The sequence below is a fragment of the Colobus angolensis genome, unplaced genomic scaffold (assembly GCF_000951035.1).
Source record: "Colobus angolensis palliatus isolate OR3802 unplaced genomic scaffold, Cang.pa_1.0 Scaffold174, whole genome shotgun sequence".
NCBI classification, from domain to species: Eukaryota; Metazoa; Chordata; class Mammalia; order Primates; family Cercopithecidae; genus Colobus; species Colobus angolensis.
This window is the reverse complement of record NW_012114866.1, coordinates 961,418-977,600: the sequence shown is the minus strand read 5'-3', so window position 1 is coordinate 977,600 and position 16,183 is coordinate 961,418. Positions and strand designations below refer to the sequence as shown.

The 16,183-nt window shown below is 36.1% G+C and overlaps 1 protein-coding gene across 1 annotated transcript in view; it reads left to right on the top strand.

Moving 5' to 3' along the window:
* The first annotated feature begins 5,534 nt into the window (after positions 1-5,534).
* TYR (tyrosinase) overlaps positions 5,535-16,183 on the top strand; it is a 122,906-nt gene continuing 112,257 nt past the window's right edge. Inside the window, exon 1 of the mRNA XM_011938472.1 lies at positions 5,535-6,851. Within this exon, the coding sequence (XP_011793862.1) occupies positions 6,033-6,851 (819 nt within the window). The 5' untranslated portion in view covers positions 5,535-6,032. The remainder of the gene's footprint in view (positions 6,852-16,183) is intronic.

The window sequence follows — 16,183 nt, the reverse complement described above, 5'->3', positions numbered from 1 at the left end:
CACCTTCTCCGCTCTATGCTGAATGGATAGATGAGTTCTGCCTTGCATGACACTTCTTTCAAAATAAGGGCGAGTCTCATTCATACTTTTACCCTTCCTCCTCTAGCTGTTTTTCATGTGTCCGAAATGATACTATGTGATCTTAAAAGTGCATCCATTACTCTAAAATTTTAAAATGTATTAAATAAGTAATGAATTCATTAGTGCTCATTGTTTATATTTTTCTGCGTGTTTGAAATATTTTAGAACATGTATTTTATAAAATAAGGAAAACAAAAGAAGAGATTGAACTGTTAATTCATTCATCCATCCATTCTCCATCTACTAAAGATACATTTAACATTCAATGTTCTAGGCATTTGTTGTGAAACCACATTTTTACTCTTAAAGGATCCATGATATAAAAAGGGCATGAGAAACATCGGTAGATTATATGCATTGTGGTGAGTGCAATGACAAAGGTGAATTGAGAGTAGAATGAGAAAATGCAAGATAGTCCTCCAGCCTATCCTCAGAGAAGGTCTGTAGATCAGAAAACGCTTTCTTGAAGCTATGATACCTGAGATGTATCTTACAGTATGTATAGAAATTATGCAAGGGAATAAAAGAGAAAAACATTATTTGTTAAGAGAAATAACATGTGCTAATTTCTGAATTCTATAGAAGTATGATATCTCAGTGTTGTTGCAGAAATTCAATATCCTAAAGAACAAGGTTTTAATTGGAGAAAACAAGGCAATTGAGGTTGCTAACGAGAGAAGGAGAGGCCAATTTAAAACAATGATATTTAATTATATCCAATAAAATACTTATTCCCTAGCTCTCTAGACCAAAAATAGCCAGAAGTATTGAGAGCATTATAGTGATGAACAGTAACAGCACCAAATTTATGGTCTTTAATGAAAATGGTGAACATTTATTAAGTGCTTAATATGTGTGAGACCTTATATTGAATATTTAACATCTATTAAATTATTTAAAACTCCAAATAGCCCCATGTGGTAGAGCTGAGCACACTCAGGTTGTGATAAGTGAAATTACTGAACAAATCTTAAATATATGCTAATTCTCTTCCCCCTTTTCTCTTGTCATGGGGCCTGAGACTAGTAACTGGCAGACTTTGGATATTACATTAGAGATGCTGACTTCGTAACATCAAATTAAAGGTCAGTGACTTATACAATTTGTTTATGCCCCAGGTATTTACTATAAGATCTTAGGAATAATAGATGTTCAATATTTATTGAACAAACGAATGAGTCTAAACTTCAAATATAAAGAGTTGATGGCTACATATTTTTTCTTGAACTCCACGTATGCACACACAAACATAATCATGATGATCATTGGCCAACAAATCACAATGTAGGCTAATATCCACTAATTAGCAAAATATTGAACAAAGATGCAACAATTTCTCTCCCAAAAGAAAGGTACTAAATACATAAAACTTTAGAAGTCTTCATGATAGTTAAAAATATATCACGTTTAGAGGTTGTTAGGGAGCCACATTGTTATTCTAAAAATTGAAAAATGAAGGACAAGAATCAAATATTTATTCGACTTTTCTTGTACAGGGTAACAAAATAGTTAGTGAAGAAAGTTCTTCTTTACAAAAAAAAAAAAAAACAACCCATTCTTGCAAGCTTTAATAAAATACCAAACGTAGGATATAATTATCAGTGAAAATAAAACCATATAAAATTTGTTAAAGAATTATGTAATTGAAAGGATAGTCTGACCTCACTTCAAGCTGCTGATCAATTTTAAAAACAAATACTGAGAAAACCAGATAATATGTTCTCTAGTATATCAAAGCAGGTAGTACATAACAATGCCTGTGAAGTAATTGTTAACAAAAGCAATAACAAAATTCAACCTGTATATAATAAAATCTCTAGATCTAACTCCAACTGTACAAAATGCAAGATATCATTATTGATAATGTATAAAATGATAGAAAATACAGGATAATGAGCATGTTAAATTCATAGAGATGAATTTAACCCTGAAATGTGAGAAATTCTGTACGGCAAAAACTCAGCTTGCTCTAAAAATAAATTGCACTTTTTTAAAAAAGGACACATAGGTTAATAGAAACTGATAAAATAGATCAACCAAAATGCAAGGTATATACCTGTCTGAATCTTGACAAAAATACTTTTGAGATAATTAAATTAACCAAAAATTTGAAACCAGATATTAAAGAATTATTGTTCTCTTTTTGTTTGAGATGTATTTTATGCATCAGATACATGGTTTTGTTTTTATGTTCTTGTTAGCTATATATACCTAAATTAGAGGTAGAATATGTTATCTGAGCTTTGTTTTAAAATATTCCAGAATTTTTAAACTAATAGAAACAAAACAAGTAGAAAAATACTGGATGTTGAAACTTGGAGGTAAGTAAATGCTAGTTTGTTATATTATTTTTTACTGATTTCAGCATTTTTATTTCCATAGTAAACTTTTTTCTTTAAATGGTAGCTATTGATACTGAGATAATTTTATTAGTTGTATTTAATAAATGGTAGCTACTATTTTAATTGAAAGGAGGGCTGAGAAACAAAGACAGAAAATGGATTCAAACTACTACCAAATAGAAGAACAAATAGCAGTGATCTGAGTGAGGAAAAAGAGGAAGATCGACCAGGTTAACACCGGTGAGTGGGTGAATAATCTATACAAATATCAGAAAAAGAGGACCAGTGATTGTGGCTAGTTTATACTCAAACTCAACATATCTAAAATTGAGCCCATATTCATTTCCCACAAACATTTATCCTCTATTGTTTCTTATTTTAGTTAATGGCACAAGCCAAAATCCTAGCATAGAGCCCTAAATCTTCTTTCCCTTTGCTTCTTACTGCTCTTGAAGATATCACCTACATATCTCTCAAATTCATTAACTTATGTCCATCTCAGAGATCATTACTCTAGTCTAAGCAATGTCATTTTCACCTGGTTTACATCAATAATCTCCCAACAGTTATTTCTACATTTAGTCTAGCTCCCTACCCCACATCTGTTCTCACCTCAGTAGCTTGAGTGATAAGTTTTAAATTCATGTATGATTATCCAAAATTTTGCTGCAAAGCCTTTATGGACTATGAGCTGGTCAATACATGCACCTTCATACTTATATCACACCTCTACCATTTTGGGGGTTGCAGCCACCTTAACTGTCTTTAAATCCCTTGACTATACCAACCTACTTCCACTTTGGAGACTTTGAACATGCTATTCTCTCTGACTGGAAAGCTCACACTCCTACTTTTCTCCCCTTCATCAAACAGACTTCTACTGATCCCTCAAGTGTCACTTGAAATGTCACTTTTCCCATAAAATTATCCCTGACTATCCCTTCTCTCATGAGACTGGAAAGGTCCTTCTGTCTGTTCCCTAATTTCTAATTTTCTCTTATAGCAACTTAAAAAGTAATTTAATCCAGAAAAAAAAAGTTATTTAAAGTACATGTAGTTAAAATATTATTTCAAATTACTAAAATTAAAATAGTATTTTAAGAGACAATATCCTTCATGGTGATAGAGATTTTTGTTGTGCTTACCATAGCATTCCCATCTCTCCCCATGTCTGATAGTTGGTGCTCAGTAAATACTTGAAGAGTATTTACTGAACCCCTAATTCTACTTTATAGAGCATTGCACTAATTTCATGTCAGGTCATACAATAATCTCCCCAAATAGGATAGAACCCTTTCAAATCCTACAACCTGAAGATATCTAAAGAATGCACATCTGTAGTCAGGAAGAAAGCCCTCTAAATGGGATTTAATATTTAGGAACCCAAGATCGGCAATAAGACTGAAGACTACAACACATGTAGGCCAGAGGAGACAGTGGCCTATACTGGGGACAAATAAAGAGGTCTATTTAAGAACATCAACCCTGTAAAGGAAATTAATAGGACAAAGTACATTTTAGTAATTCCTCTAAGCAGGCTCTAAAGATTATGAAAAATGGACAGGACAGCAGACACAAAAGCCTTTAAAGAGCATGATGAAGACTTTCTAAGTTATTTCACTGGAAGCCTGATAGTGGGGCAAGTGTAAGGCAAAATTCTTAATTAAATTGAACATGAGAAGTTGAATTCTGTCTGCAAGTATATAGAAAAGAATTATGAAATGCCACATGTGGTTACAAGTAATGCAGAACCAAGGCTCCCCAGGGAGAAGAAGTCTTGTGTTAATCTCTTTGTGGCTCTGAAAGAAAGAGAGAAAAGATTAAGCCTCCTTGTGGAGATCATGTGATGACTTCCTGATCCCAGCCAGAGGCAGTATTTCCATGGAAACTTCTCTTCCTCTTCACCCACACACTGCTCCATGTACCTGCAAAGCTTGCTCTGTCTCAAAAAAGTTGTTTGGAGGAGCCGTGACTTTTTCTTTTTTTTTTCTTTAAATAATGAGAAAAACTCCAGCAAAAAGAGAAAAAAGCAGAACAGTCTGACACTCTGGCATCATCAAAATAGTGAACGGCTTTTCCTAGAATGCTTCAGCTAAGGACCCAAACACTAATGATCTCCTCAAAGCTTTCACTTTCTTTTCCTTTTTCATTAATTTCAGTGGACCACCCAGCTTTAAGTTTGGAGGAGGACAAAAAAGGAAGCTTCAGTGGGGCAACTTTGATTTGACTACTCTCATTTTGTCACTCTTCAGCTCACAAAAGGGCTCACTTTAGTTCAAACCACTAAGTCTTTAAGCCCCTCCGTGTATTGGCCCCAGGTTTAATTTTCTATGATGTGTGGAGGCCTATCTAAGTTTAATGCTCCAACTCGACAGATGAAACACAGTTCCCACCTCTACACGTTTCCCCTATTCTCAGGTGTTGTATCTATTCTGAATTGTCTGTCCAACTTATGCCTATTCCTTGAGGTATTAATCAAGGGCACTGCCTTGATAACACTTGCATATTATTATCCAAAATTATGCAATTCTTTCTAGTATCAGCCCACAAATACATCTCTTCCATTAAAAGTTTGATTTACTTATTGCCTATACTACTCGTTTGAAAACTAACATAGTTAAATTATATGTTTAGCCATGAATTTCAGTTTCCCTAGCTCACTATACACAGAGAAGGAACTTTTGAAATAATTGAGATGACCAAAAAATATTTGCGAAGAAATATATTTCTCCTTTTTCATTCACTAATTGAGAATTTATTTGCCCAAAACACATTGCAAAAACATTTTCAAATAAATTCCTAATTTCTAGAATTTATAGGAAAAACAACATGTCTACAGAATTGGAGAGAGAGAGAGATGCAGAGAGAGAGAGAAGCAGAGAGAGAGAAGTACAGAGAGAGAGTGTGCCCTTTGCCGTGGGATATCCCCACAATGAAGCAAATCAACCAGCTATCAAAGTGAGCTATCCTTAGGAGATGTCAGAAAATGCATCAGGATTATCAGGTAAAAGTATAAGATTTTTTTCTGATACTTTGTATAAAATAAATGAACTGAAATTCAATAACATATAAGGAATTATCCCTGGACTCTGAAGACAATCTCTCTCCGTATATGGAGTTCTTTAAATATTGTAGTCTGTTTATGGTCTCTGAGAAATAACCATCTAAAACCCATAATCTTTAATACTTCCTAAACTTTGTTAATAAGAGAAGTTCTATTCCTGACACTACCTCTCATTTGCAAGTTCAAATCATCATTAATTTTGTAGTCTATTGGGTTTGCTTAGGTCAGGCATTATTATTATTAATCTTATTGTTAACATTCTAACCATAAGAATTAAACTATTAATGATGAATAGAGTTTTTCACTTTAACATAGACCTATCCCACTGGTGGGATATGAGCCAATTCCAAAGAAAAGTCAGTCATGTGCTTTTCAGAGGATGAAAGCTTAAGATAAAGACTAAAAGCGTTTGATGCTGGAGGTGGGAGTGGTATTATATAGGTCTCAGCCAAGACATGTGATAATCACTGTAGGAGTAGCTGGAAAGAGAAGTCTGTGACTCCAATTAGCCAGTTTCAGCAGACCTTGTGAGGACTAGAGGAAGAATGATCCTGGCTGTTTTGTACTGCCTGCTGTGGAGTTTCCAGACCTCCGCTGGCCATTTCCCTCGAGCCTGTGTCTCCTCTAAGAACCTGATGGAGAAGGAATGCTGCCCACCTTGGAGCGGGGACGGGAGTCCCTGTGGCCAACTTTCAGGCAGAGGTTCCTGTCAGAATATCCTTCTGTCCAATGCGCCACTTGGGCCTCAATTCCCCTTCACAGGGGTGGATGACCGGGAGTCGTGGCCTTCTATCTTTTATAATAGGACCTGCCAGTGCTCTGGCAACTTCACGGGATTCGACTGTGGAAACTGCAAGTTTGGCTTTTGGGGACCAAACTGCACAGACAGACGACTCTTGGTGAGAAGAAACATCTTTGATTTGAGTGCCCCAGAGAAGGACAAATTTTTTGCCTACCTCACTTTAGCAAAGCATACCATCAGCTCAGACTATGTCATCCCCATAGGGACCTATGGCCAAATGAAAAATGGGTCAACACCCATGTTTAGTGATATCAACATTTATGACCTCTTTGTCTGGATCCATTATTATGTGTCAATGGATGCACTGCTTGGGGGATCTGAAATCTGGAGAGACATTGATTTTGCCCATGAAGCACCAGCTTTTCTGCCTTGGCATAGACTCTTCTTGTTGCGGTGGGAACAAGAAATCCAGAAGCTGACAGGAGATGAAAACTTCACTATTCCATATTGGGACTGGCGGGATGCAGAAAAGTGTGACATTTGCACAGATGAGTACATGGGAGGTCAGCACCCCGCAAATCCTAACCTACTCAGCCCAGCATCATTCTTCTCCTCTTGGCAGGTAAGAGGTACTGGATGTATGATGTCAGAGCAGGGAGGAACCTTAACAATCACTTCTTCAGGCAGGATATAAACTTCTCTTCTGAATACCCCACTGCAGCCCCAACCAAGGATAGAAATGGCGCCCTGTTAAGAACTCTCAGTGTACCTTGTATTTTTCCTTTATAGCACACTTTAGATATTTCTGTAATCATTTGTCTGATGACTTCTACTAGGTTTCTAAACTGCAATGAACAGAGTACTTGATTCATTATTGTATTTCCCAGAACACAGTATGGTGCCTTTAGAAATGGCAATAGCACATTATGTATTTTGTGAATTGAATAAATGAATGAATGAATGCATATTTGGATGATTAAAAAAATGATATACACTAATGTTTCTGAAAAATAAAATTATTACTCACAACAGGGTTCATATAGTTTAATTAAAAATGCAAATTCCTGGCTCTATCCCAGGCTCATTGGTCAGAATCTTCAGGCGATAGTCCTGAGAAGGCACAATTTACTAAGTGTCTATGTTGATTCTTTTAATCAGGAATGTTTGGGAAATAATTATTGGATTAGATCTTCATTTTTGAAAGTATGAAGATCCCGAGGCTTAAACAGGTAAATAATGAAGATGGCTAATATGCATTGACCATCTAGCATGTGTAAACCCTGTGGCAAGTGTTTTTGTGCATTGTTCATTTCATGCTCTTATCAATCTTTCCCTATTTTAGAGGTTATAAAGGTATCAGGTAACTTGCATAAGATCATACAGCTAAAAAAGAAGCAAAAAAAATCATTTATTCTCTAATAGTCTGGCTGTATGACCACTGTATCCTATTTCCAAGGATGTAACTGCTGTGATATCTTTAGCTAAAGGATCTGGTTCATTTCTCACTTTTTCTTTAGGCTGCATTAGAAGTTAGCTTGCTTTCTCAGTCCTTGAAAACTTTAGATAAAATATGAAGGATTACTATTTGGAATTGAATTCCTATTTCATCTATTTTGAATTTTTCATTTTGAATTAGGGGCAAATGGTAACCAAAAAAATATGTGTTTAATTATTTATCATTTAAAACCATATGTTAAAGGAATGCTCTTCTGTCTGTCTTCCAAAAATTTCGAATACAGCACTTTTGACTAGCAATGCTCTATGAAATTAAGCCCAATATGTGAATGGGATAAGAAGAATCTTGCACTCAATTTCTCACAATCTGCAGTTTTGAAATGTAGATCGCATTCTCCACTGAACCAAGTTTGTACCCCATCCCAATGAAGTCTATTGAAGTTCATTTTAAAAATGGCCACTGTATAATTTTTGGTGTTATTAGTCAGCTATTTACCAAATGTAATGGGTTTTGTGCAGGAAAGGCTAGAAAAATGTGCTTGGAAAAAAATCTATTTCAATAAGCTTTCAGACCTCCTACCTTAATCTATAATGTGCAAACTCTCATCTAGCTCTCATATCCTGTGTTCCTGTTTAAAAAAACTGCCAGGATTGGACATGGGATTTTCAGTCAGTTATTATGCTTTGTTTAACTATGTGGCTTAACTTGACCCAGAAAGGTTGGAGGACTGTCTAAATTACTAAAATAAGCTGCAACATCCACAGGAAAGCTTAATAGATACACACTGATTTTTAATTACATGAGATGTGTAATATGAGATGATATCGACGGCTATATGCGTATTGTTTTCCTAATTACTTATTGTCAAGTGGAACTTTTTCCTTTTTCTTTTCATGAATGTGTTCAATTTTAATGCTTTCTAGAAAAAAAAAAAAGTGTCAAGTGGGTAAGCCCTGAACTGAAATTGTTACAATTATCAACTTCAACCTTGTTCTATGATTAAATTTCTGTGTAGAAACAGGTTTCAAAAATAAAATTAGAAAACAGAGTAGAAGGAAGAGGATTGAAGAGAAACAAGGAAATCACAGTTTAAGAAAGGTGAAATGAATGAACATTTGCTGCTCACCTACTGTGTTTTAGTAGTGTCAAGGGATTATTAGTGGCAGAGGTGACAGTCAAACCCCATTGGCTTGTTTCCACTCCTTCACACAGCCTCTCTGGTTACAAAGTCCTTATAAAAGTTAAGATTGATTGCTTACATTGATTTAATTCAGAGTTCTCAATGTCAAAATCACCCAGGAAGCTTCCAAAAAACCATTAAAAATAAAAAATAAAAACTGTTGCAAGATTTTTACGCACCTAATTTCTTGCCAGAAATTCAGATTCAGGTGGTTTTCCGTGAGGTTGTAAACGTGTAAAAGTGTCCGGGTGTGTTTGTTTTGTTTGTTTTGTTTTTGTTTTTGCAGTGGCGCGATCCCCGCACGCTGCAACCTCCACCTCCCAGGTTCAAGTGATTCTTCTGCCTCAGTCTCCCTAGTAGCTGGGACTACAGGGATCCACCGCCAGGCTCAGCTAATTTTGTGTACTTTTAGTAGAGATGGGGTTTCACCCTGTTGGCCTGGCTGGTCTTTAACTCTTGACCTCAAGTGATCTGCCGCCTCAGACTCCCAAAGTGCTGGGATTACAGGCCTGAGCCATCCTGCCCGGCCTTCAAGTGTTTGCATTTTAAAACCCTCATTTTGTGATTCTAATGTGCAGCCAGCACTGAGAATCATTGAGTTAATGAATATGGAGATTGTTTTGATATCTCTTTACTTTCACTTTACAAAAATGCAGGTTCTGTAATAAACACACCATTAATTTTAATGCCTTTGCCCAAATTGAATGCTGAAATTAAGAAGTAGACTATCTTGTGTGAGATGAGATCAAATACTTTCTAGATTGAGTTAATTAAGACCTTCCAAATTAGCTATGCTGATTCACCTTTCACATAAAGCCCTCTTTTTTTATTGGCTTCAGACATCATTTTACTTGACCCCAAAATTGAGATTTTAGAGATTTGATAGCATTTATTAACTCTGAGCTGAGAGATCTTCAATGGTATCTAGGGTAGCGTCTGCATTTTATTAAAAAACTATAGAAAAGTCTAAAATGGTAGGATGATTGTCCAAAGTCACACATCTGAGGACTAAAACCAAGAGGCTCTGACTGCAGTGCTTTTTAAGTCAACAGTATTATTTCTTATTTACAAGGATCCATTTAGGTTCAGAAAGGTTCAAGTAACTCACTAATTTCTAGATGTATAATTTGACATGTAAACACTTCGACTCCCTTAAAACTCTCCTGCCCCGGACAACATGGGCAGACACAGTGATGTAGTCCTTTTAATTTATATCATAATGAAAATATTCTGAGACTTTTACTGATCCACTTCTGTTACTCTAGTAGAGTTGACCCTCTCCCCTTTGTGCTGTCATTGTACTTTATACAGATTTATATCACAGCACTTGTAACTTTTCATTACATGCAATGGTTTTCAAGCCTGTCTGTATCTACCAGTCTGTCAGCTCCTCCAAGGTAGAGATCATTTCTAAATATTTTTGTATCCACAGAGCACAGGACTATAATATATATATATATATAACAGGCTTTATAAATACATGGTGAATTTAACAAAATTTAACATCAAAGAAATGTTAGCTCCAGTGCTAACATAGATCAAATATTAAACTCTGCATGGGTAGATTTCTAGTACCATTCACTGCAGTTTTTTATAGCACTGGATTCCCAATGCCTAGGATACAACAATGTCAACAGCAGCCACTTACTCAAATTTGGGTATAAGATATTTTGTGTAGTTCTCACTGGTTGTTCCATATGTATGTCTGTGTGTGCATGCAAAGAAAGAATACAAGAAAGAAGATGAAGCAAGTTGCAACATAGCTGAGTGTGATTTAAATGAAATTAATATTTATTGGTCAGAGTTTTCTATTAAATATATTAAAATCAGGTAATTAATTTATTTGGAAATATTGTGTTCCTAATTCATGTCTGTTGTTTGTTTGCTCATTTATTTGTTTAATGACTAAAGCTTTTAAAGTAGGGCAGGGCGCGGTGGCTCAAGCCTGTAATCCCAGCACTTTGGGAGGCCGAGACGGGCGGATCACGAGGTCAGGAGATCGAGACCATCCTGGCTCTAACACGGTGAAACCCCATTTCTGCTAAAAAATACAAAAAACTAGCCGGGCGAGGTGGCGGGCACCTGTAGTCCCAGCTACTCGGGAGGCTGAGGCAGGAGAATGGCGTGAACCCGGGAGACGGAGCTTGCAGTGAGCCGAGATTGTGCCCCTGCACTCTAGCCTGGGTGACAGAACGAGACTCCGTCTCAAAAAAAAAAAAAAAAAAAAAAAAAAGCTTTTAAAGTGGAGGCCATGTTTGTCATCAATTAAAATAGTTCATTATATTTGGAGGTGGAGGGTTGCTTAACATTTAAGTACAAACTACCCATGCTCAACATAATTAGATCTATTGTTATGCAACCAACAGATAAGCTAGCCATAAAAATAAAAGGGGTGTCAGGAATAGGCGTCATGATGAACTGAAACAAAGACGAAAAACATTTCCTAGCTGTCAGACATGAGCGAATTGTGACCAGGGAATTCACTCATCAGGTGAAAAGTACATCACATGGAAGCAAACAGTTGGAAGAAAAAAAGTCACATTTCAGCAGAGAGTCATGGGTTTTAGGTAACCATGACAACAGCTCAGTGAAATAACAGCTTCTCTTTTTCCTTTATGAAAAACATTTTGTGGAATGTCATATGGTTTACATTTTTTCCCCCAGATAAACCTCTAATGCTATAACAAAATCTTTGCTCCCAAAAGCTTTTAATAGCTGGCAGTTTATGTTATTTCTTTAAATTTAAGAAAACAGTATTTAGGTTACCTTCCTCATTAATATATCTCTTTCTTCTATCTCCCTTTTTTTGCTTTGACTTGGAACACTTGATCTCCTCCCCCAGCATATGTTATATATGTTATAAATCACTTGTGTTGAAATAGAAAAAGAACACAGTCATCATCAGAACATCCAGGTTCAAATTCTACCCCTGCCATTTGGTAGATGACATTAGACCAGTTATTTAAAATCTTTGACCTTTGTTTTTTCCCCAAGAGAAAAAAAATTAGGTAGAATTACCATCTATACTTATTTTGTGTGTATGTTAATAGGAGGATTAAATGGAATGGAAAACAGAACAATATAGTACAAAGAGTATAGTCTTTTCAGTCACGTCAGCATGAATTTGAGTGAATTTCCATACTTACTTAGCTACAAGACCCTAAGCAAGTTACTTAATTATTCTGAGATGATTTTTGTCCCTAAAATTAGAATATAGGTTAAAGCATTACTGTGAAGGGATTCAATAAAATGTGTTTATATGGCTTGTTAGGATCTGACATATTGAGTTTCATGTGTGGAAATAATTAATATATTTTTAAATGATATATCAAAGTTAGATATTATAATAATGAATATTCAAACAGTGTGATACACCCAAAGTTAAAAACAATTTGGTGACCTACCCAATGGTCTTGTTTTCAAAAATAATTATAATAGTTGTCATTATCAAACACTTTACACCTGGCACTCTGCTAAGTGCTTTATACATGTTAGATTATTTGATCATTGATAGAAAGGTATAATTCCCATTTACAAATGAAAAAACTTAATACTCAGAGAGCTTAAGTAACTTGTCCCAGGCCATGTAACTAATGGGGTCAGTATTGGACACCAGGTCTTTCTGACTAGAATCTTCATGATCATAAGCACAATGCTAACAATTTCTCCTAGCCTGCCTCCTCTCCTGTATGCAGTGTAAAGATTAAGGTTTAGAGTTTTTCAAATTATTTCTGGAAACAGGGTAGATTTCCTCCTCGTTAGTAATACCTCCAGTCATCTGAACACTTAGTCACTTGGCAGTTGGCATTTTAGCAAAAATAGTTTCATTCAAGCCTCTCTAATTTAACTGAGTCAGCTGTAGGAGTCTTTAAGGTGGCAGGATCTTTTGAAAATATCCTGAGATTACTCAAAGAGGAATGAAAATGATTTAGTCTATATACTTGTAGTGTCTAGTTAATCAAAATTATAAAAGCATCCAACATACTACATTCAATGTAAAAGTTAGGTTAGTTTTATTCAACCATTCCTAAACTATTAGCACATCATAATAAATGTAGTGGGTATTGCTTTGGAATCAGGAAGCTTGTGTTTTAGTACTTTGGTTTTGACTCCAAACATCATATGTTCCTAAGACAAGTCACTCAACAGTTCTAGTTCTCAATTAAATACAGATGAAAGGGTTTGGGAATGTTGTGAAGTATAAGGAAAACTAGAAACTGGCATTAGTTGAGCCAGAAATTGTTTGTTAAATAGTTTCTTTTCATATATCATGTCATAGTACAGTTCAAAAAATTGAGATTTAGCAAGTCTAAAAAACATATTCATTGCCCCATGACTAGTAAGAAAATTAGCCAGAATTGAAGTCACATCTACCTGCATTATGGAGCCCAATTTTTTCTCCACCACACAATGCATAATTCATAAGTTAGATCTTAGTGACCAAAAATTAAGAGTAACTTCTCTAAGCATTTCTTATCTAACACAGTAGCAGCCACCTATGGTGGGGACTGCCCATTCACTTCTATTGGAGATGACTAAATTTGGTTTATACATGCTTATAGATAGCAAATTCAGTGGGATAGGGGACCAATAGTCTTATTTTCAAATGTGATGCAAACAGTTGACCAGTAAGACATTTTACCTTTAAATTACTATTCTATGTGCGTCACCTACTGTTCGCAAAATTATAAATCATAACATGGGACTTTATACCCCATTAGCTTTTTGTAGTCTTTCACAGTCTGGCTTAGTATCCTCATCATGAAAATAGGGATAAAATCATAAAAATCCACAGGGTAGTTGTGAGAATTTCAATTTTTAGTGTACACAGAGATAGCTCCTTTATGGCCTAGGACAGAGTAGGGACTCAACATATGTTTACAAAAATAAGTTCTAGAAATATATTCTATGGTAGAGGTGATACCAACAAGATGACTGAGAAAAATGAGCACTCAACACATGCTTTTTGTAGGAGATTCTTTGGCTCATTCATTGACTCTGTTCATTCATCCAACAAATACTTATTGCACATCTACAGAGTGCTGGAAACTGAACTAGATTCTGAGGGTAAAGAAATAAACAACAATGTAAAAATAAATGTGTCTTCATGAAGGATGCATTTTTATAAGGGATGTAATAATCATTGTATATTAGAGGCAAAAATGAATAAGTATAAGTTGGGTAAAGGACAATGTTATCTCCCTAGTGGTCCCAAGCCTTCCACAGAAGCATGCACCTGTTGTGGACAGTCAATGATGGCAGGGTGGACTCTTCTGAATTTCATCGTTTGCTTTGAATTTCTCTCTCACTACCTAATTACTCTATTTTATTAAATGTAAGGTATCAATGAATTTAAGTGATGCATTAATTTATGTACCACTAAGAAAAACTAAAATTTATGTTTTTCTTAAGAGCTCTTTTTGGCTTGTGTAGTCATGCATTTTTATCATAGTTTATTCTTCTGCCTACATATAAATGAAACTATAAGAAAAATAATTTGGTGAAGGATTCCTGAATTTTTTTACAATCAGAGTCAGTCCCTTTTGAGTTACTTTTTAAGTCAGAGTCAACAATGCCTGTTTTTTACTAATTATTTGCCTTGGCCTTAAAGAGTGGGTAGGATATTAGAAGCATGGCAAAAAGTGGGCCTGCTTAGCCACAGTCCGAGTCATGGAATGGAGAAGCACAAGCAGTGTCAGAGAAGAATAGACCATCTGACTTTAGCAGCAGGATCACACAGGATGTGAGCACGTGGAGGATGTGAGCACGTGGAGAATGGTTGCCTGACTTGAGATGTTTTGGAGGTAGAATTGACAATATAAAAACAGTGCCATCAGATGATGCTCCATGCTCAGAAGCAGACCCCACATTTGAGGTTTAATGATCTGTGGTCTTGATGCTGAAATTCTTATTAATCTTATCTTTGAGTTTGTGCTTTATAAGTGAAGTTATAGGGACAATGGAGCATATGCTTGGTTCATATGTGTCCTGCAGACCTTTTGTTCTTTGTTTTCCTGGGATGAGTCTCAGCTACCACTAACCCATCCACCAGCCCCATCTAGTTTCTACTTCCTCACCCTCTGTCCAAGGCCACTGGTGGGAGAAAAGAGGTCAACATTGCATGTCACTCTCCAACCCTGGTGGGTTCCTTGGTGCAAGCAAGAAGAGGTGTGAAGTTGGGTGTTGGTCCCATGATTTGTTGGTTCAGGGTAAAACGGAGGCCTTCTCTACTGAGACTGGCTGCGCCTTAGCATGGTGCACAGGTGATTACATATGGGCCTCTCACCCAGCATTATGGACTGAATTGCATCTCCCAAAAACGTGTGTGTTGAATCCCTAATTCCCAGTGTGACTGTATTTGGAGGTAGGGTTTTAAGGAAATAATTAGAGTTAAATGAGGTCATAACAGTGACGTCCTAATCCCATAGTACTGATGTCCTCATAACAAGAGGAAAAAGACAGAGCTGTCTCTTTCTTTATGTATACATAAACAGCCTTGTGAAGATGGAGAAAAGGTTTCCTCTGCAAGACATAAGAGAGACTTCACCAGACAGCTTGATCTTCGATTTCCAAACTCATGAACTTTGAGAAAAGAAATGTCTGCTGTTTAAGCCACCCAGTCTGTAGTATTTTCTTATGGCAGCCTGAACTAATCTACCTACTTACTCAAACAAGTCTTAGCACGGAGGTTTCAATCCCTAAGGAGTCACCTATTCACTGTAGACTGAGACTGTGGGCCACCTATTCCCTGTAGATTGAGAAAGTAAATATTGATTTCTCTACCCACAACCAAGGTCTCAACATTTACCTGGTGCTGCAAATTGCATAGCCAGTCCTGCCTAGAGCACAATATTTACAGGTAAAATAGATGAGGAAGAGCTAGTAGGACACACTGAGTAGTAACAGCAAGAGAGAAAGGCAAAAATCAAAGGGGATGTGATTATAGAAATCAATAGATAGAGGAAGACAGAGGAATGTGTTTTGTCAAAGTGAAAGTGGTCAACTGTGCCCAGTGCTATGTTAACATGAGGACTTGCAGGGATAATTGGATTTTATAATATGGAGTCTTTGAAGGTTCATAACAAATTCATTCGTCAAGAGATGACAGGGGAAGATGACTAGAGTGCCTTTATGTGGGAATGAATAGCCAGGAAATGGAAGTTTCATTTAAGATGGTTGTTAAGATTTGAGTTTTTAACCACTTAGTCTATATTCAAATATTAACTCCCCCAATTTTATAAACTATATATGTTTGATGAAGTCACTTAACCTCTATAAGCCTGATTTCTCATTGATGAGATGGAAATATCAAGATAAC